Genomic DNA, 22,296 nt, shown 5'->3' on the forward strand with positions numbered 1-22,296 from the left:
TGAAAGCAGGCAAGGTGCAAACAATACCCCTAAAAATGTGTTTCCCTTCACCAAATAAAAGATAAACCCAGTCCAGAGGGCATGGCCAATTACAAAATAATAAATTGAGCCTCTCAATGAAAAAAAAAAAAAGGTCTGTTACAAGTGTTGTAATTTAAAATCTCTTATCCCCAATTTGCACCATGCAAGATAGCTGAAAACTGGAGCAAATCGAGAACTTTCAATGCCGATTTTTGATCTATTCTCAAACTAAGTGGAAAAGAAAATAAGCATTCGTGTCTCTATGGGTTAATGAATAGATGGTGATACAAATACTACAGGTTTCACTAAATATGGAATGAAGAGCCTATAATCTAAGAAGCAGCGACAGAGTAAAAAAATAACATTCAACTAAGGAGAGCAAGCCAGCAGTTTGAAAGAAGTGTTGGAATAAATGTGCACAAAGTTGGAAAACTGTTCCTTTCCTTTTTTTTTTGTCATTTTTTTTTCTTTACATATTTTTTGGAGATATTCTTACGTTTGAGTCTCAATAACTGGACCTTTTGCTTTTTTTCCAATTCTTCCATCAATTTGTAGGAGACTGTTTGGTTACAAGGGAGGAAAAAAAATATCCAAGTCACTTTAAAAACTTTCAAAAGCATGCTTCTGCCAAAACACCAAAAAGAGTACCTTTAATAGCTTACTCGCTTCCCCTTGTGCCTGTTTCATTAATCAAACCTGGTATTTTATATCAGACAAACACCTTTCAAGAATGCTAAGACAAATTTTTTATCTACCATTTTCATTACCCCTTTGAGAAGGGATTTTATTTTGTCTTTTTTAATCCAGATGTCTTTCTAGTGAAAATATTTGTAAAATGAAGTCCCCATATTATTGTTTGCGTTTTGGTGGCCTTTCCAAAATCAGCAATATAGCTTAAATACCTGGCAAATATATCTCCCTTGAAATCCTTTCAAGTTTTCCAGTTTCTTTGCAAAAATGTTCTTGTTAATATCAAAGTACTAAAGATTAAAATGATTTTCCTGTATGATAACTGTCATCGTTGCACACTTTCCTTGATTCTTGAACCCGATTCCTCCTTTAAAGCTTCAAGAAGGTTTTTTTTTCTACCAACCTGATATATTTGCAGCTTGGTAACTTCACAATCAATAAAATTTTTGTTTAAACATCACACTGATTGCACTCTTTAAGTTTGCATTAACTTCTTAAGTAAAGCATCACACTATGAGCATCGCATGGAAACTACTACTGTGCAAAGTGGTGATCTTAGAAAAAAGAATTGGAAGCTGGCTGATGATCAGTTGATGATGTCAAATTCACCATTCTCTACCCAATCACCCATCCCCCCTCCCTCCCTCACTCTCTTCTTCCCTCACCTCCCCTCCCCCATCCCACCACCCCACAGTTAATCCTATACACAGCAGTGCAGCTTACAAGCATTTTATAGTTTAAATTATCCCCACTTGATTAGTGGGGCTTCTTATGAGGGAACGACTTACCTTCTGGACAAATTACCTATGCAATTTCCCGTGCCATCGACGCACAACTCACAACAAAAAACTACCACCAACTATACCGTAGCCTGCCAAGGGCAGCTGGTCTAGCCAGCTCCATCTGGCTAGATCTGGTTGCCTTGGTCTGGTCATTCAATACCACCCAAAATCCATGGTGTGTGTGCAGGGTGGGCGGGATCCAGAAGGTAAGACGTTCCTTCGTGAATAGCCCCACTAATCAAGTGGGGATAACTTACATCTGGAACTCCTATCCTTCTGGACAAATTACTTATGCAGTTTCCCACCGAAACCGGTGGTGGGAGAGTCAGTACCACTGTACCGCAGTGATTCTACTGGTGTATGGTATGACCAGGATGCACCAATACACCCCACCTTCCTAACTAACCCATACAACATTTTGAACTTACTTTTCAGGCTCTCAATTTCCTTGTATTCGTGTTCCAACTGCTCGCAGTGTTTCTGTTCTAGCCGAGCTGAGAAAAGAAGGAAATAAACAGAGCACGTGAGGGAATACAGATAATCGACACATGGACTGCGGTAGCCGATGCTTTTTATTAAGCTCATCAGTGTTACTCGAAAGCTACCAAAAGGATTTAATAAAAAGAAAAATTCTCTCTTTTTCTTGCTTGTGTTATGCTACCCTATAATTTGTAAAATTCCACAACTCATAAAATCAATTTTTATATAATCAATTTTGTCCAAACTTGAGATCTCAAGTCATCAATAACAAAACACAACTTTAAAAGAAAAATTCTCTCTTTTTCTTGCTTGTGTTATGCCATCCTATAATTTGTAAAATTCCATAACTCATAAAATCAATTTTTATATGATCAATTTTGTCCACACTTGAGAAATCTCAAATCATCAAACAAAACACAAGTTTGTTGAAAATGTAAGAGAATAAACATAAAAAGCAAATAATTTAAATTTACAACAAGAGAGTCAAACCTCCTAGTTATCTTATTTATGAAGTTAACAAGATTCCCCCAACTCCACCCCCCTCCCTTTGACCTATGATCACTTAGTATCAACAAACTTCTGGAAGAGATTCCATCACCCATGTAGTCATTTACTGATATGGTTCCAAACACGATGCTCTTGCTTATGGGTACCCTTTATCACCATGGTGCCGAAAAGCACTTCTCTTACCTATGTACTCTTTATCAACATGGTTTTGAATAACTGTTAGCTCTTCTGGTATACTAATCTTTGGAGGATCCACCTCTGTTCCGAGGCCATTTTCTGTAGTAATATCTTTATCTGAAAATAACAAAAAATACATGAAAAAGTAAAGAAGTATGCTCATGTAACTGGACTGTACCAACAATATATCACACACACTCAAAGACTGCTAGACAGACCATAATTGGAGTAAAAACTAACTTTTTAGAATAATTTTTAACATTTCTTGTGTCTGGGTCAACAACTTTGCCACACCAAGTTTTTGTAGACATTATTAGTATAAACCACGGTAAATTAATTGTCAAACTTCCATATTTTTGCAATAAGACCATCTTGAAAGGGGTAAGCCTGGCTAGTCAAGCTAATCGGCTACATGCCAGTGAGGTTTTAAGTATCTGATAGCACTGAAAATATTTCATACTAATGAACTTGTATAATTTCCTGAAGTCATGAATCTAGGAAAAAATGTTTTTTGTAGATAGAAAGAGCGTTAACACCATTCCCTTTCCCTTCAACCGACAGGGCACTGGTACTTAATTGCTATCGAATTCATCAGAAATTTCACTTCACAATCAAAATTTTGAAAGTAACGTTTCCAAATTTGTGACAAAAAAACGTCTTTTAATCACATCAAACATTTCCCAGGCCAGCAGAGTGAGACCGAAAACGTGTGACATTTTACGTAAGAATTCAAAGTTATGTCTTGAGAAGAAGCACTATATGTGCCTATTTTTTTATTTTTTTTATTTATTTAGTTTTTAATAAAAAAAAAATTAATAGTTTTTAATGATTTTCCTCTTTGAAAGCTAGTTTCAAAAACTAATGAACTGATGATTTTTTTCAGTACTTAGCCAACAACTATTTCCTGCACTATGACTGAGACTACCGAGCATCACATCTTTCACATCTGGCATCGTTGTCTCTGTATCTTTACCTTTGGAGGGTTCGTCTAGTTTTTTCTTCTCTCTCAAATCACTCAGCTCATCTGAAGGTTTCAAAATCGAAAGAAATTTGAATCGATAATGTCTAACTAAGGATTGGTAAGTTTGACTTTCAAGACTAAATAATAAAAGCTTTGACGAAAATAAATGTTGCGAAAGATTATCAAATCAACGACTAGAAAGTCACCACATGTTGAGGCAGTTTTATGCATTCGATACTTAAAATGCCTTTACAGTGCGGCTAATTATCTTGTCAACCCAAAACTTAATGGTTTGATTATTTACCAGTGACGATGGTCTACAGTTTACATAATCACTTTGCCCCCTCTACCTAACTTATTCAACTGGCTAACATTTAGCACAGCGCCCTCATATTCCTGTTCGGGGGCACCGCCAACATTCTCCTTCTAAATCTCCCATTTAGAAGCCTACCAAATGATTCCTTTTCAGTCTTTTACTGGCAGAGAATATTCAACAGGTTTCTGCATGCATGACTGTCTGCTGGATTTAGATTTTATCCTAAACGAGATTTCTCTAAAACAATGAATAAGTATCCATTGAATTTTCCTTGTTTTTTTATATATCTTTTCTACTCACTCTCTAAATCTTGTATGGTGGCAACATACTGAATGGTCTCCATCTGAGCATTACTCAATTCTAACTCGGCTTCGTCCGCACGCTCCTCGCTGGCGTTTAATCTCTCTGTGATCTCATCTACTTGAGCTATGGGGAGTTTCAAAGGATCAAAGTAAGGACCGTTGTTCGTTACTACATTTAATGATGGAATGGAATCATTAATAACCAGCTTATTAACATTTCAATTAGCGATAAAAAATCTATGAGAAGGTGTCTCACCTTTGATCATCCTTAATCTTATTTTTAAGTAATATTAATAACAATAAGCAGTTATTTTTATGGGAGAAACCCGCGAGGGCTTATGGATTACAACTTACACGTCGGGTGGCTTTCAAATCAACATTTTAACTCAAGTTTGGAATCTTTGCAATGTAGAAAGGAATTTCAGATGGGAAAACTGTAGATTGCTCTTGGATGAAAAACCCACCTTACTATGACCTGGCCGAGAATAAAACCCTGAACATCCCAATTGTTAAGCCTCATTTCTTCAAATGCCACCGAGTTTATCTACTTGGCCACAGCACCGGTGGCAATCAGCAGTATGTATGGCAAAATTGGTTGAATCTTTTTAACCAAACCCAAACCTCTACTTTCTGATACTCACTTGAAGTGTGCACACAAATCATTGTATCTTCACCATTGTGTCTAGTACAAAAAATGTCCCATTACTTATCCAGTGCAATATTCTTTTATACTACACGATTTAGTGTTTCGTGGGAAGAAACAAATTTTTTGAATTATAAAAAGATAATTCATAACAATGTTTCACTTTCATCTTAACATCTCAAACAATAAGTATTTTGCCAGTCATCTTTATATTTCATTTACACAAACCCCGAAACTACTTTATAGTGCTCCTGACAGAAAAGGTAGATGACCAAAATGCAACAATACCAAATTGCTAAATCATATATGCATTATCGACATAGCTATTTAAATCTCTAGGGTTCTGCCAATTTTTGTATTAGTGAACATGCTGCCTGTTTTGGTTGTAATATCTCACACGCTGGTGAAATTACTCTCGTCCTGACGTCTACACATTAGAGAAAGTACACTCTGACAGTCAATATGAGTATGCAACAAAAGTATGACCAACAGAAGACAACACCGAAATATCCATTGATAAACTACACCACATTCAGAATACCGCATATCAAAGCATTTCATTGTAGCTTATCTATATGGATGATTACTCTACCAGTTATCGATTCTCAATTTGAAAAGAACAAAGAAATTACTAGCAAAGACTGGACTCAAAACCAGTGGACTCAGAATTACAACTTCTGCACTCTACCGACTGAGCTATCAAGTGCCTATCTTAGTCATTCTTTACTACAGAGAGCCACTCAGAGGCTACAGTTACTTGCACACCATGTAAACAGGGATTATAATCAGGTATAACACTCAAATTTCATTTGATTCAACTGAGCTATCAAGTACTAAACAGGTGGTGGATCACTACATAAGTAATTAAATGCCAGTCACAAGCCACAGTAACCTCCCTACCATGTCACCAGGGACCACTAATCCATCATATTCCAGCTCCAATTGTTTATAAAATCCAAAAAGTGGCAGAGAAAGGATTTCACACCAAAAGTTCAGATTCCTTTATAAACCAACTGATCTATCCAACCCCTTGTTAGTTGGTTGTTGATGATCGCTCTTAATCTCGAAGCAGAGCACAATACTTGCATCCCTGAGGTCACTGATTTCAATTCTGCTCTATGCGATGAATGTCTAATTTAACAACATCACTTAACGTACCTTTTAATCTCTCTAGGGTTTCCGGGGTTTCGGTTGAAAGAGGAACTTCAGATTCTGGAGTGCTAGCTGTGAATGGAATCAAATAAAACCCATGAAATAGTGGACTTGTCATGAAACCTTATACCATTATCTCTTCTTGCACAGGGCTCTTAAGCAACTATGTGACTTTTTTCTTCTTCTTTATGCTACTCAATACTTAAATTCCCATTGCAATGCAGGTCTTTAACTCTGTCGTCTCGAAAAAATGAAGTACACGATGAAAATTTCCAAATCGTTTCTTTGCAAATTAGATAGATACTAATATGTAAAGAACTGTGTGGTTGATGGGAGTATTTCACAACCTATATTTTGTGAGGAAATCTGAGGTGTGTCTTAGTTTTCATACATTATGATCATGTTCGGAGATCTGATCTGAAATCTGATCCAGATAAATTGATTGATCTGATCACATAGATAGATTGATTAATCATGGATCAAATTGATCTGAACTGATAAATTGAGATCACGTTTGGCGTAATACCTGGTAGGTTTGATAAAACAGCACATCAAATGCAAAAAGGAGTTTTAACACATTTTCCTTTCCTTGTAGCCTCTAAGAAATCTCATAAAACATATTGACTATTAAACCCGTTAATTTTTCCATTTTACATTTTAATATTTGAATATAACAAGCTCTCTTAAACCTACTCAACCAAGAGAAGTGAGTACCTTACAAACAGGACTCGAATTGCCATCTTCAGGATCAGGTGTCACTACTCTGTTAATAGTGGCCCCTGGTTTTACAGGCTCTTTGATCAAACCAAGGGACGTCTACATGTAATTAATATGCCACTCATCCCTCTCTACTCTATGAAGTTAAATCCTGTTTGATGCGCAGAACTGTCACGCGGTAACAATGTTGCACTTATTTGGATCTTTCTATTCCCTGTTGTTTGTTTTTTGGGAAAAAAAGGGAGGGGGAATGTCAAACTTCCCTCAATTATCCGTCCCCCTTGCCTGGAAACAAGCATGTCTTTGTTTGTGAAGGATTTAAGCTTAACAAGTGTGTTCTTTTTGCACTAAATAGGTTATATCCCTTACAACTGAGCCTTACTTGGATGACAAGGTGCAAAATTGATTTAGCAATTCAGCCATTTCTGAATCGAACTTGTATGAGAGGTATTTCTGATACTGCCAAAGAAAGATTTATAGTTCCTGCTTTAAATTTTTCCGGTCGGAAATCTTGTCACCAACTGGGAAAGATGCTGCAGGAGATTTCTCCGGGAGATCTTTACAGCAGAGTATAGCGGAGGTTAACTATGACAAGATGACTTACCATCTGAATCTGTGGATTTTTCTTCTGTTGTGTCATCTAATGCCAGTGTTGCATCTCTCTCTGTTATACCTGAGACTTGTAGACCCACTTCATCTCCGTTGACGGGTGGTTTTAAAGGAGTAATTTCAGCACCATCTGTTTAGAAAAAAAATGACTTTTTGAAATAGCATTGTTTCATTCCTTTTTTTTTCTTTCTTTTTCCCTGAAATTTTTTTGTTTTTGTAATTGACCAGCAAACTTACCTTCTTTAATAGGTACGTAGATACATTATGGAATCCTAATACTTGTAGTACAAATACAATCAAAAAGGCAAAGTGTACATGGAGAATTACCATAGCTATCCATGTAATCCATATTAGAATATTTTGTACGAACGAAACACGACAACAAAATTCAACGATAATACGATCATATGCTCAAATTTCACATGTAATGGACCTAAGGCAGATACAGTATCAGTTTTCATGCCTAGGGGCTATCATATGTGACTTATCTTTACAAAAAACAGAGGAAGGGGGAGAGGGAGGGGGGGAGAGGGAGGGACTCACCACCTTCATCTCTTCTCTCTGCTTGTAGATTTAAATCTCCATTGAATGTACTGCTAGGTTTAATAGTACCCACTGAATCTATCAACAAAAACAAAATATAACAGAAACATTACACTAGATTCCTTGACTTAAACAAGTGCAACACATGCTTTGCACTTTGCAACACAATTACGAGGATCCAAAATAGAAAATCGTTGAGGTAGGGTACTTGAAAAGTTTTAATATATATGTAAATTGCTAAGTTCAAATACCTAAACTCGGCTCTGAAAGCTTTCTCCATTTCCCACCCTTACCACCTGCATCAACCCACACTCCACCCCACATCATCATCTTAATTGTCCCACCCCCCCTACCCCAACCCCAGTCTTTCCACCTCCTTGACAAACACTGAAGTACATACTTTCAGAAATGCAATGCACAAACCATATTACAATTATAGAGACCCACTTCCCACCACCCCCCCCCATTCAGAGAGGTCATAAATTAATTTTACAATACTTAAATTGATATATATACACACAGTTTTCACAAGCCTCTTTACTATAAAAATCACCATAAATAAACAAGTTATCCCAGATAAAACCCAAGCAGGTAAGATCTAATCAATGAAGAAGCATAATACTGATTAACAGTTATCATCATACATTCAACAACTTGAATCTAAAAATCTTAACAATAACATCTAAATCACCAGCCATCAGCTATAAAGGCCCGGTCACACTATACCGATTTTTTATCGGAATACTATCCGATTTTCCCGGAGGAATCGGAACAGCCTGTTTTTCGTTCGGGTCTTCTAGTCACAATGATAAAGGACCTGATTTGCTATCTGTTGAGCCATTCCGATGTGGAATAGCCCTCTCCTAACTTTTGATATTAACTCCGATTCCTTTTATCGGATAGCTATCCGATTTCTCTTCCGATTTTTATCGTTTTTCGGTGTGACGTCACTTCAGAATAAAGTCCGTTCCAGAACCCCTCAGATTTGGAGTAGGTATTCGAATATTCCACTGCATTCATTACATTCACTACCACAAACCTCACTCTTCGGCCTAAAATCGGAAATATCGGACCGTATTCCGATAAAATATCGCTGTAGTGTGACCGGGCCTTAACGCCACGGTGGTTTACATCAGACTCACCTGCGCCATGTCTGCCAATGGAGATATAATTTTCTGATTGTAGTTTCTGTAACCTTTCTGCAAACTCTCCCTCTTTGGCTTCCATCTTGTTGATTCGATCCTCCAATTTATTCTTATCTTCTCTCATCAGCTCCATCTCTTCAAGGTGCTTCTTCTCCAGATCTGCTAAAGTTTCCGTCAACTGCTGGACTTCCTCCACCGAGTTTGAATACTTCTCCAAGAGCGTCTTCTGTTCGTTATTCAAATTGTCTAGCTGCTGCGTCAAGTGGGTACCCTCCTCTTTGGAATTGGTTAGTTTTTGCTGAGGAGAAGGAGAAGGAGGAGGAAAAGGAGGAGGAGAAGGTGCAAAGATTTTAACACTTTTAGACCAGTCGACACTTGATCTTGGCAATAGCATCACAAACAACTTTTAAAGATCAGGAGGAAGATCCTTAGACAGCAGGTAGTTTCAAAGATTCTATCACTACACCTTCCTTCATACACAAATAAAATTCAAATCACAGTGATTGGAAAACACTCCCCTCCCCTCCTTCCAATCTTCCCTCTTGTCTCCTCTTCCTTCATCTCATACCTTCCCCTCCTTCCTTCCCCTCCTCCTCCTCCCCTCCTCCTCCGACCAAATTCCCCTCTTGTCTACTCTTCCCTCGTCTCGTAATCAGCTCATTTACCAGACCTTACCTCCATATCTGCATAATTCTGACTCGCCTCCAGCTTCTCCTCCAGGGCCTTCTTCAAGGATTCTTTTGCTGTGGTTTCATACATGTGTTTGTCCTCCTGTAACTGTGCTAGCTCCACTCGTATGCTCTCTTCACTGTTAGCCTGACATATAAGAAAGTTTATCATCATTAAAGTTATCAGTATGATGACCGTCAGAATGAAAAATTCCTGATGGAGGTTAACTAGATAATATTTTTTGTTCATAACAGACAATATAATTTTGGTAAATCAATATTGGTGAGGAAGACAAGCAACACACACACATTTTGAAATCATATTAGTGAATTCTGGTAACTACTTAGTAATAATATTAAGAGGTTGCTCCAGACCTGGCAAACCCACCCTGCCGGGATGTGCCCTTACGCTAAGAAAAAAGAAAAGAAAAATAGTTCCCGGTGACTGGACTGTTCCCCAGAAGAGGACTATTCTTCTGGGATTTGACTCACAGCTATCAGTAATGTACAAGTAAGAAACCTTTATAAGAATAAAAATATTGAGGTTTCATAACCACGACATTTGTATTTTCATACTATCGCAGCAATCAGTCGTTGCCATTAAACAATTGGAATCCAGTCAGAGGAAGACTTCGCTCCAGTGTTAAAGCTACATTGAAATGAGAAAACTTACATTTGAAAGAAATGTTTTTAAAAGACAAAAGTGCCACCTTGAATATCCAACTGACTAATTGAAGACTTTCAATTCAGATTCAAGAGTAGTAGCTGTTTCCTTATCCACTACCGAAAACTTGCCTGGTTTAGGTATTTACCCCACGACGATTCTTGTGTGTCTCATGTCAGTATTAATGCAATCCAATCTAGCTACCTTTGAAGAGATACTAACAGTTTAGCAATCACACCTCCCACCCCCCCCACCCTTCTCCAATGACCCCAGGGTCACTCTCCACTTTCTCCTCCTTCCAAATCTACCATGTTAATGGCTTACAACTACAATTCCAGTGTAAATTTCATCTGCTGGAATCTTATTGTGAGTTTTGGTTAAAGATTCTGAAGCCAGCAAGGAACTGATAACATTGATGGTTCCATCTAACAGCTGAAAGACTTAAACAGCATTGGTTAAAAACTTTTCAAACTGTGGTTTGTGACACGGAGTCTTTCTGAAAGACATTTCAGCTCCAAAAGTCATAGTCTTTTATTATAAAATTGTCCAATGTCGGCTGATGCCGACGAAACTGAATTCCATAGTAAGGAAGCTTTCCGTCTCTTCTATCGCTGATAATAGTGACCTCAAAGGGAAGAATACAGAACTACATCAGCCTGACAACATTATTCAAAGTATTCTTTGCTCGATTGTCAAAATTTGGTTTAAAAATAATGTCCTAGTCAAGTTTGCTATAGTTCGTTAAAAAAACTAATGGTATTATTCTCGAACACAAGGTGTGGTAGTAATTCTCAAGACATATTGTTTAGCTCTTGATAAACTTACTTTGCCCCCGCCTTTCAACATTCCGAGCGGCTTGAAATCCCCCATAAATTTGCACTTTTTGGAAACCTTATTAATCCTTATTTCCAATAACCTCCTCAAAACCTCTACAGTCTTATAATTTATTAAATTTTCATTATTAGAGCAGTGACGCTGTAGACACTCACTTTGGAGTAAGCTCTGAGTTGGTTTTCTAGCACTTCGAGTCGAGAGACGAGCCTATCTTCGTCGATTAACGCCTGCCAGCTACTCTCCGATGCATCTTGTGTATTGGACACGAGTGTGTGCAAGGTAGACAACTTCTGTTCTAGCATTTGCTCTCTGTAGAGGGCCTCCTGTGAGATAAGGAGATAATGGTTTCGTGAATAGATGTCGTTACAGAAAGGTTTTTGTCGGTCAACTCCTCTTAAGTTACAGGCACAACGACAACCCTACTAAAGACTTTCTATTACTTTCTTCACAATTAAATTTATGTTTTAAAGTTTCTGTTCTGGCTAAGTAAGTAGTTCCTTGCATGCACCTCTGCACCCCCCCTCCCCTACCCCTCCTTTATGCTCCCTCCTAACATCCATATTTTATGCTTCAAATATATCAATCTGCCAACACTTTCCCTTTCTTCCTTGACTTCTTGGATTCTTCAAAGAAATGTTTTGTTTCCTGTTTGCTTTCTCTCCCTACTCTTTTTGATGCTTTCGTAGACCTGTATGTATTCATATATCAATGCAGAGATATCAGTTAAGTTTGTTTAACTAGTAACCCCACCCCCACTGACCCCTCCCCCTCCCCCACTCCCACCACACCAGACAATCACCCTCTTTCCTCAAAAGTTTTATAGTCTCAGAACAACACATTCCGTTACTTGCTTGGCTTTTAAGGTTGCCAAAGAGCTATTTGATTTTTTTCCTGTTTGCTCTCTCTACTCTCTTGTCAGGATGATTTTAAATGAGAGTATTTATTTATAATTGCTCAGATATTTAGCCTCAAGTCATTACTTCAAGATCACAACTAACCAATTTTTTTTTTTAGCCAAAACCCAATGTATATTCATATAGTCAAGTTCTTCTCATTTCACATGTCGAGGTAATTAAAATGCAATACATTTCTTGATACTTAAAACTCCATTAGTAGTGCCTCAAATATAAACATATCAAAACTTGAGACTGGAGACTTGAAAGTTAATGGATTTCGAGTATGGATGGCTTCATCATAAATTACAATTAACCTTTATGTGAATGAAAGGGGCGTACTTTACCTTTAACCAACATGATAGCTGGAAGAGCTGCTGAGAGACCATATTATTGTTGGTGACTGCCCCAGGAGGACTATCATTGGTGTTAGGCACTGAAGGTATTGGTGTGCTATAAACAAACAAATTAAATGATTAATAGCACCTTGAAATTCCACATCTGAGTGATATTCTCATTAATGAATAGTAACTTGTAAAAGTTCTGAGATACTCTATAGGATAAAGCTACATCAGCACAAATGTTGTCAATCCGGTGAATATTGTTGAAATATTCCATGAGCGTGCGTTACCTAACTTGGCATTTTCTTTAATGCTCTGTCATATAGTTATTTCTCCGCTGTAATGCCCTGCTTTAAACCATCACATAAAACTAGCCAGTCGCTAGTTGAAATTGCAAGAGATATATCCTGGTGCACGGTTCTAAACGTGTGACCGGAAGTGAAGCCAAACTATGATATTTACAATTTACAATTATTTAATCATAATTTTTTTAAATAAATCAATAACACATATCTGGAACAATTACACTTCAAATTGGGATGTTTTGATTATCAAGCCATTCACACCTACTGTAGGTATCCACCTCCAGGTTAGAAACACAAATTCCATTAATGACTATACATCAAACGCTGATGTGTGGGTAGGGGAAGGAGAAGGGATGAGGGCGGAGGCAGGGGGGGGGGAGAAGATGAGAGGTTGCTTTGGTCTGATTTCATAGTTTTTTCACACTTAAGTTATTAACTATATGAACTTGACAAAACCATTTGGAAATGGTTTTATCAATTCCATTCGAAGTCAACCAGATATATAGATGACAGCATGAATGTGCTTTGGCTTCATGGTCATGTGTGCAAGAAGCATAGAAGTCATGTAAGCCATTAAAGTCATGTAGGTAACACATCACTGATGGTATGTGACCTACAACCATGTAAATAAATATCCTTCTCTATTTAGCATTGGCAGCATCCACACCTGTTTCAATGACTGAAATTTTCTCCTTTTTTTGAGAGGGGGGGGGGAGGAGTGTCTATCACAACTATCTCATATGTTGACTACTGATAATAAAGATGTCAACAATGGAAGTGGTGCCCTGTAAGCTTAGCACCATGTCACCCTCCTTACCCTCGCTACCCTTCTACCAATACTGCAATACTGACAACAATCTCAACCTAGTATAGTTAATGCCCATCAAAGCTTTCACCGTGCTCCCCCTACCCCATCCCCACCCTCTTACATCCTTCCCACTCCCTATTTTAACACCAACAGATGGGAACAATATCAAATTGACATACAGCCTTGTTCCCCCATGCACTCCCCATCACTGGCCACTCCCCACTACTGCCCCCCTCTACCAGCCTTACCCTATCTTGGCCACACCCTCTCCTCGCCACATCCTTTCCCCGCCACATCCTCTCCCAGCCACACCCTCTCCCGGCCACACCATCTGCCGGAGACACCCTCTCCTGGCCATCACCCTCTCCTGGCCATCACCCTCTCTTGGCCATCCCCCTGTTCCGGCCACCTCCCTTTCAAATAACACTGGGTATGTGTTTAAGTGCAGATCCAATGGCTAAGCAGAACCTTAAAATCTTTGCAATCCAGTCAAGTGAACATTAGGTTACACAGCCCATCTCAGAGATACAGCATTCCAAATATCGGATTAATTTTAAACAAACCTTCTGACAGCTTCGCTTCCATCTGGATTATAGAGGGTCAGCTGTGCGACGATCCGACCGTGAGTAACTACGAGAGAAATTCAAAGGAAAAAGAAGAATGAAGATTGTTAAATGGTATTGAAAACCAAAATCAGATTCATTGCTACACTTGATGTGCTCTGGAAACGCATACTTTCTGTATAAATATTTAGCAACTGGCAAAGAAAACTCATGTTGAGATTTCCCTGGCATACACTGATTTTTCACATTTATTAATATTACTTGGGTTCACTTAACTTTTCTTTAACTTTTTGAAAGATTTTATAGTTTGCTTGTTTAACTTTTAAATAACTCTTTAGAAATTGGAATTCACTTAATAAATTATAACTTTAACTATACGTTGGAAACTTTACAATGTAAACACATTTTAAATCAGCTCACACCCCTACCCTGCACACCCTTACCCCGCACCCCCACCCCTCTACCCCTCCACAAACAACAAAAGATATCATTCATCACATAAAACACTTATCTTGCTCATTCCACTGGGAGATTTAGCAAGAACTTCACTTTGAACCTTGAATACCTCCAAGGTCATTCACCTTGGATAGAATTAACTTGGCAAATTCGTGATATATCTTTTCCACACCTCTGCAAATTCTCATGAACATTAATTTGTTGTTTCTGATTGTCTGCTAATGTTCACTTCCAGTGCTCGCCCGCATCATGCGGGGAGAAAAAAAAAAAAACTCCTTTCAGCTTTTAATATTCAAGTACAACATGAAGACCAATGCACATGTTAAAGTAAAATAATACTCCCTTAAGAGAACCTAGCAGCCCTTTTTTCTTTTTTAATTCCTTGACAATCAAATTTCATCTACCATACAGTTCATCTGGTGAATAATTTTACTGCTTACCCAGCCAAAACAAGTCTGTTTGCTATGAGTCATCTAATGCATTGATTTCATAAAGTCAGCTCAAGTTCACAATCAAGAGAATGCCTTTACCAGATTTATTAAATACCCTGCTCCCATAAAAAAAAAAAAAATTCCCTCCGGTGTTACAGCAGAGAGAGAAGAGCTGGCATAAACTTGGTCTTCAAACTTACAAGCACACCCAATTAATACAATTTTCACTTCGTTCCAGGATTTCTAGCACCCGACCATGAAGATTATTACTGTGTGTGTGTCTGTATGAAGACATTGCACAGATATATATATATATATATGTACAATAGGCAGAGGATTAAGAAGGATAAGGAGACAAAGAAATGTGTATGGATGACTTGAAAGACAGATTATATTAAAATATTTAGTTTTTATTTAAGATATGAAGGAACGTACTAGGGTCAATGTAGGCACAGTGCTAAAAGGAGGGTCAATGGGAGGGGGCACAGTGTTAATAAAGAGGGTCGATGGGAGGGACGTGCATTGCTATACAGAGGGTCAATGCGGGCACAGTGCTATAAAAAATTGTCAACCGGGGCGCAGTGCTAAAAAGAGGGTCAGTGAGGAGGTGCATTGCTAAAAAGAGGATCAATGGAAGGGGCACAGTGCTAAAATACAAAGGGTCAATGGGGGGCACAGTACTAAAATGTTACCAGTATATGGGCTATGTAGATGAGAAAGTGCAATAGAAGAGTTGAGATAGGTTAGAGAGAGACTTATTTGTCATTTTAATATTTAGCTTACAGTAGCTCTACACAACCATACTGTAAGCAATCTAGATCAAGTAGACTTAAAAGGAATAGCAAATTGGGTAAGGTACCAAGGGTCAAGGATTCACTGGCATGAAAAGCTGGTGAGATCATTGTGGTCAAGTGCTTTAAAAGGCAGTGGACTTGTGAGCTAAGGTATGCAGGTTTGAGCCCTGGCCAGATCATTATGTTGTGTCCTTGGGCAAAGCACTTTATCTCCATTGCCTCTCTTCACCCAGGTGTATAAAATTGGGACCTGTGAGATAACTTGTCAGTTGGGCTCTATTTAGCTGAGCTGCCATATGGCGGGATGGTTTGTGCTCGACAGGTTATCGTTGACCGGGGTAATGTTGTGATGAGCCTTGAGCACCTTTAATAGTGGATATGTCTGCGCTTTATAAATCTAATTAATTAAAAGTAGCCAGTTTGGTAGGCATACATTAAGATTAAGGTAATTGACAATAGGGAAGGAGGGTAACATACTGTACAGTAGATCTACATGTTATGTGTTCAGTATCGTAAGCAAGGAATAACTTGTTTACCATACATTTTGACAAATCAGAACAACAAACTCTGATCGCAAGATAAGATCAGAGACTCAAAAACATTACAGCCCTGTATCCTAAACATTCAAGTATCATAGCTTCTAAGGCTACCATAGTACTTCAACTGATTGTGAGTTGATTCTGTTACACGACCTTCTCGTCTTGCACACAAAGTCATTTCATTAATTGATGCTTTTGTTCTGTTCTTTGTTAATTAGCATTACAAAAACAAAAATCAGTTGCTCTTGAACTTAAGACTACAAGTATAATTTGCTGTCTGAAATATTTGACCGTACAGTAACTAGTGGGAGTAACAATAGTCCACAGCTTATACAATACAGGAAACAACACATACAGCAAGCCTGTACTTTTCCACAAGTGGGATGATTTTCTGTGGGATGATGCGGTATGTAATAAGGGCAATAACTGTAGTGGGTGTGACACAGGTTTGGCACTACAGTACAGTATATAGAGCTGTAATTCACTCGATGGTTAACAAAATACCAGTAATTGGTTAATAAAGTCTCTTTAAATGGCACAAGATGCTAATAGGGAAGTCAAATTATGAAATCTCTATATAGAAGGCACATCAAATGCATGCAAACCAGAGGAGAGTTCAGCTGTCAACCTTTTAGTCACCTGTGAGCACACACTTCTATAAAAAGACAGATTAATAGAGATTGCAAGACATAGAATACTATTACAGTACAGTAAAGCACACTACCTGCAAGTCCAATTGGACAATCTTTTGGCATTTACCTACATAAAGTTTGGATTTACAATTCTTAGGTCTGTGAACTTCATGAATATCTCATAAAGTATGCTGATTGCTGTAAGCAGGGAATAGTTTAGCGTCCAAATTTTGTGTAATAGCACTTTCGAAGGCTCTTGAATTTTGTCTCTCATAGAATAGTATTGTTTCCAGTGTAGGAAACTGCTACACATCTGTACACTTGTACTGTATATAAAGCAACGGTACCATTTTATATACTGTAGCATTTTGCGATATTGGATAAATTATTCTCTGGAAAGTATGAAGATACTGTGTACTTAAATTCCCAAGCAACTTTGCAACTTTATAGCAGTGAGGCCAGCAACAGTACACACATGTGCAGCATTTTCCTACAGTATATATATATATATATATATATATATATATATATATATATATATATATGACTCCAGATGGATTATGAAGTACAGTATTTCCTTATCATGTGCAATGTGTATTTGGAGGGTATACTCACTGATGCATGTGTTGATACATATTATAGAAAAGACTGATTGATTAATCGACAGATTGATTACTCAATCAACTGATTGAACTGATAAACTCCGTTCAATGGTATACCATGATATGAACTACCATAGGACTGGGTGCAGGTCCTCCCAGGGACTTCAAAACAACTGATTTGATGCCTGTTTTAACTATTCAAAATAGAGTTCTACAATATGATCACAGTGCATTGATAAGACTTGAGTAACCAGGTTTTTAACCTGTTTTGACAATGACACATAGAATTTCACAAGCCAATACAATTGACAGTTTAAGGCTACTATAAAAATTACCCCTGTGAAAGCCATCATGTGGAACTGTATCTACTACCCCAAAAAAAAAAAAAAGTGTACTGTTATTTCCAGAGGTCAATTAACTGATATAGTCTCTATGAGGTATAGGATAATAACATTCATAAGGAAATGAAGTGAGTAGCAAGTTCTGTGTGTGTACAGTACTATAATACGCCACATGTTTCTGAATAGCTATTGTACTAGATGGCACTAACCGACATGCAGTGACTGTACTATGAATTTACAGAGAGTAATAAAAACAGTCCTAAGAGGTGAAGGGAGACAAAGACAGACATACTGATAATATAGTGAAGTGTAGGTACAATACAGTGATATGCTTTCAAATGCAAAACAGTGACACCAGATATACAGTATACAGATACATGAGTGTGAACAGAAAAAGACAAATGTTTTTTTTTAATCAGTTTTGATACAGACTTCAAATACTTCATGCTCACACAGATTAAATACACAAACTTTCATTTTTCTCCTGTGCAAAATTTCAACTTGCAATACTGGTTTGTATGGATATTTCATGTGCAAATTTAAAAATGTTCTGAATAATTTTAGCCTATGACTTCTGATGACCTTTGACCACTATGAGAAACTATACTTCTTTGACAAGAATGGAACTACAAGCTCTGTATGAAGCTTATTGTCATTAATAGGATTTACTTAGGGAATTACCACATTAACAAGGTTTTAACAGACTTTGACCTCTGGTGACCTCAGATGAACTTTGACCTCCATGAGAAACTACAGTAGAAATTTCTTGGTGGTTAGGTTCAAAGTGCTGTTAATATATTTAATATACTTTGGAAGTAACATTTCATTTTTCTTTCACAAATATCAGCAATTTGTTTGTTCTAAATTTGTTCTTTTTTTCACTTTTCTTTCACAAATATGACCAATTTCTTTTTTCTTCTAATGTCTAATTGTTTTTATTTCTAACTTATACAACTTTTTTTTTTACTTTCCTTTCCCAAATATTGGCAATTTCTTCTTCTAATTTCTCATTTCTTTTTGCATTTATTCTTTGACTTTTCTTTCACAAATATAAGCAATTTCCTTTTTTCTAATTATTTTCTCTTAATTACTATTTTTTTCAACTCACATACCAAAAATAAAGAGGCACCACAATTGAAGAGCTTTTAGAGTAAGCATTAAAAAGAAATATAAATTTATACCATTCAAATGTCCTCCACTACTTCAGTGAGGTACTTCTCTGGTGGATGCAATTTGGGAACGTCATTTGTTGTTGACTTTTTTCTAATATTTTTTATTGATTTTCTTTATTTTTTTTATGAATACAAGCAATATAGCTTTCCAGAACCAATCTTTTACTTTAGTTCATTTAATATGTTCATACAATATTGCTGTTTAACTCATTCACTAGTACAAAATTACTCAAACAGCGGTCAAACGCACGCCTTTAAAAGGAAATGTTTTCCGTGATTGCCATGACAAACAGCAAAAACAGGGGGGTTGTATTTCACGTTCTTCTATTAATGGACTAGTACTCTGAAATACTACAGTTAACTTGAGAGCCTTCAGTTAGAATTATTTCCTTTTGTCATTGACTTCCTTATACTTGTGAATATCTTGCAGAGTAAAGTACAAAAAGATATGGTAATACTTGGAATGTTTACAAACAATCCGAGTTGATTTCATTGATTACAGTCACGCATAATTATAGGAGCAAGAAATAGGTCACAAGTGTTACTGACAAATCCATGGACTAAGATACAAGTATCAGAAAATGCTAACTTTTTTTTTTTGGGGGGGGGTCTGTGTTGTATTTTTAAAGTTGATTTTCGAAAGGTCAGTATGTTCCAACTGCTACCAGATTCAAACCAGCAAACAAAACTGCAATTTTTTACTTGGCCACTGGAAAAATAAATTTATTCTAACCAACCAAAAGATGCGATTAGCTGGTATTTAGCCTTCAAAACTTAGAGAATGTTCAATATATATGGCAACATCTCTCCCAATCTTGAGTCTGCATGGCATGAAATGCATCACAAACAGGATGAATAATGTCCAAACATTATGTCCAACATTACGTCCAACATTATGTCCAACAATAATGTCCACTGTAAAGTCTACACTGGGATTAAAGCTTTACTTAATTTGAACCACTGTCCAGACATAACATCACTGTCCATAGCTCAGTAGGTTTGGGCATCCTCATATAAAAGCAGACCACAGCTGATTTCAAAAAATAAAAAATAAGTTTCAAGAAATGAGAAATAAGTTTCAAGAAATATGAAAACAAGCTTGATCAACTGCTTGACTTTAAGCTTCTCTATAAAGGTAGATTGCCTTTCTGGTATACATGATTCCAGGAATCCTGGATAATATATATCTCAAGTTTTCTCGTCCAACTTGAATATTCATGACCTTATTCTTCCAAGGGTTAATATATATATCGACACCTAGACGCAATTATCAATTCGGTGCCCTTTATCTTCCTCCGTGTAAGTGCTTGACAAGTCATTTACAGAATGGCATAAATCTCTAACCAAGACGCACTAAAGTAAATGAAGCTAGGACGAATATGCACACATCTCAGGTACAGTGAACTGAATGCACAGTGTTGGAATTATAGCTCAACAGCAAGATCCTTCAGTGCAATACCAATGTGAACAAGTTTCATGGTATCTGAACTAACTAGTGCCTAAACGTAGATCTTGGAGATTTTTTTAAAAGTACAAACATATTTGTCATGGACACAATATCATTCCTAACGTACTATATTTGCTTCAGTACGACCACCCATACTTCAATTGAGGTCAAAATTCATGGTCTTCTCTGAAGAACGTTACAAAATTTACCTGTGTACTTTTCAAGTACCTCTTACGCGTACTTCATGCTAGCTAATAACATAAAGTGCTCTTGTTTAACCTACATTCCAACCACTTTATGACACCACAATTGAAGACAGTAATATGCAAAGAAATTTTCACAAATTTAATATTCCAAAGTTCTGTTAAAGCTATAGTCTGCATGGATGGTAAATTTGGTATCAATTTCAGACCAAGCCATATGTCACAAATATTTAAGAGGAATACCTCTAGATATAAATATATACACCTCGGCTACAACCATTTGAACACTACAGTAATTCCAGCAGCAATTTGCAAAGCTGTTCGTTCCACTTTGACAGCTGAGAGATGTAATGATAAAAGTTCATCTTGAACTTTGAACTTTTCAACGTACTGAGAACATTTCAGAGGAATGCTGACAAGATGGCTTTACGAGCGACACAGTCTTTATTACCTGATTCATACGTGCATGCATACAATTAAGTCAATATAGTAAACAGAAATTAGATACAGCACTCATGAATTCTCTCAAACAACAGTGCTGTTAATGTTCACTGAACTTCAAACACAAACACACTGTAGACATTTAACAGGACTTTCAATAACACATTCAAGCCACTCTCAGGTTTATGACTTAAATTACTGTACAAGAGTTAGCAGATTCCTCCTGCTGTGTTATCACAACCCCAGTTTGCTATTAGAGATAGTTTCAATATTGGGTTGCATAACCAGGTACGGACAACAAAATTTGAATCAAAATACAATCCACGAGTGATGTTTAATCTGATCTAGATATATTACTTCCCATTTGATTAAACGAACGTGATGTGTTCTTTCAAAACAAAGAATGGAGCAAGGCAATGCGCGGGGTGAAGTACTTCTTTCATACTTTCATTTGGGTGGTAGAATGAGGAGCTAGATTGACTGCGGGCAACTGGTCAACAGGGAGGGTCAGTGTCAAAGGTTACCAGTTCTTTTTAGTCATGTCTTGACCTTGGGTGCAGATGTTGTGAGGAGACAGGTAAGTGAGGAGTGAATTAATTGGACAAATTACTTCTGATTCAATCAAATGCATGTGATATCTTCTCTCAAATGAAAAATGAAGAAAGTTAATAATGAGAGGATTGAATTACTTCTTACATGAAAGAATTCTTTAATGCACAACAACGATAGGGAATTCTTCATCTATATATTTGATACATAAACTGTACAGTAGGTCCACATTGGAAAGTTTCACACTGAGCTTTCATCTCTTCTTCTTCCACTAACCAGAGTAGCTTTACTGTACACCAAACTTTCCAGTATAACACACCAGTCCCATATATGTAACTTTCACATTTGGGTTCTAAGATGTCCACCATTCAACCATTTGACCAATGTTAAAAGAGTCATTTAATATTCATAACAACTTTTAATATTCATCAATAGCTATACAACATACAACTACACAACAATAAACCTACCAACTGTGGGCTTCAATATTCCTAGATTGCACCTAATCTAAATCTCCAGTTTATCACCAGTGCAACAAGTAAACCTCTGGTTTTAAGACCATGTAATT

At 37.1% G+C, this 22,296-nt stretch overlaps 1 protein-coding gene across 5 annotated transcripts in view; it reads right to left on the minus strand.

Annotated features, from left to right (window-relative positions):
* Positions 1-22,296, minus strand: part of LOC139961903 (uncharacterized) — a 59,752-nt gene that overhangs the window by 18,747 nt on the left and 18,709 nt on the right. For 4 of the 5 annotated variants that reach the window (XM_071961535.1, XM_071961538.1, XM_071961537.1 and 1 more), the window contains exons 4-16: positions 14,122-14,188; positions 12,452-12,557; positions 11,367-11,534; positions 9,721-9,861; positions 9,043-9,343; positions 7,901-7,978; positions 7,353-7,487; positions 6,038-6,103; positions 4,235-4,360; positions 3,631-3,681; positions 2,664-2,774; positions 1,922-1,987; positions 518-580 (exon numbers count right to left, since the gene is read on the minus strand). In XM_071961535.1, coding sequence (XP_071817636.1) covers positions 518-580; positions 1,922-1,987; positions 2,664-2,774; positions 3,631-3,681; positions 4,235-4,360; positions 6,038-6,103; positions 7,353-7,487; positions 7,901-7,978; positions 9,043-9,343; positions 9,721-9,861; positions 11,367-11,534; positions 12,452-12,557; positions 14,122-14,188 — 1,479 coding nt within the window. The remainder of the gene's footprint in view (positions 1-517; positions 581-1,921; positions 1,988-2,663; positions 2,775-3,630; positions 3,682-4,234; positions 4,361-6,037; positions 6,104-7,352; positions 7,488-7,900; positions 7,979-9,042; positions 9,344-9,720; positions 9,862-11,366; positions 11,535-12,451; positions 12,558-14,121; positions 14,189-22,296) is intronic. The other variant, XM_071961536.1, reaches the window with a different exon arrangement.

The sequence above is a fragment of the Apostichopus japonicus genome, chromosome 20 (assembly GCF_037975245.1).
Source record: "Apostichopus japonicus isolate 1M-3 chromosome 20, ASM3797524v1, whole genome shotgun sequence".
NCBI lineage: Eukaryota > Metazoa > Echinodermata > Holothuroidea > Aspidochirotida > Stichopodidae > Apostichopus > Apostichopus japonicus.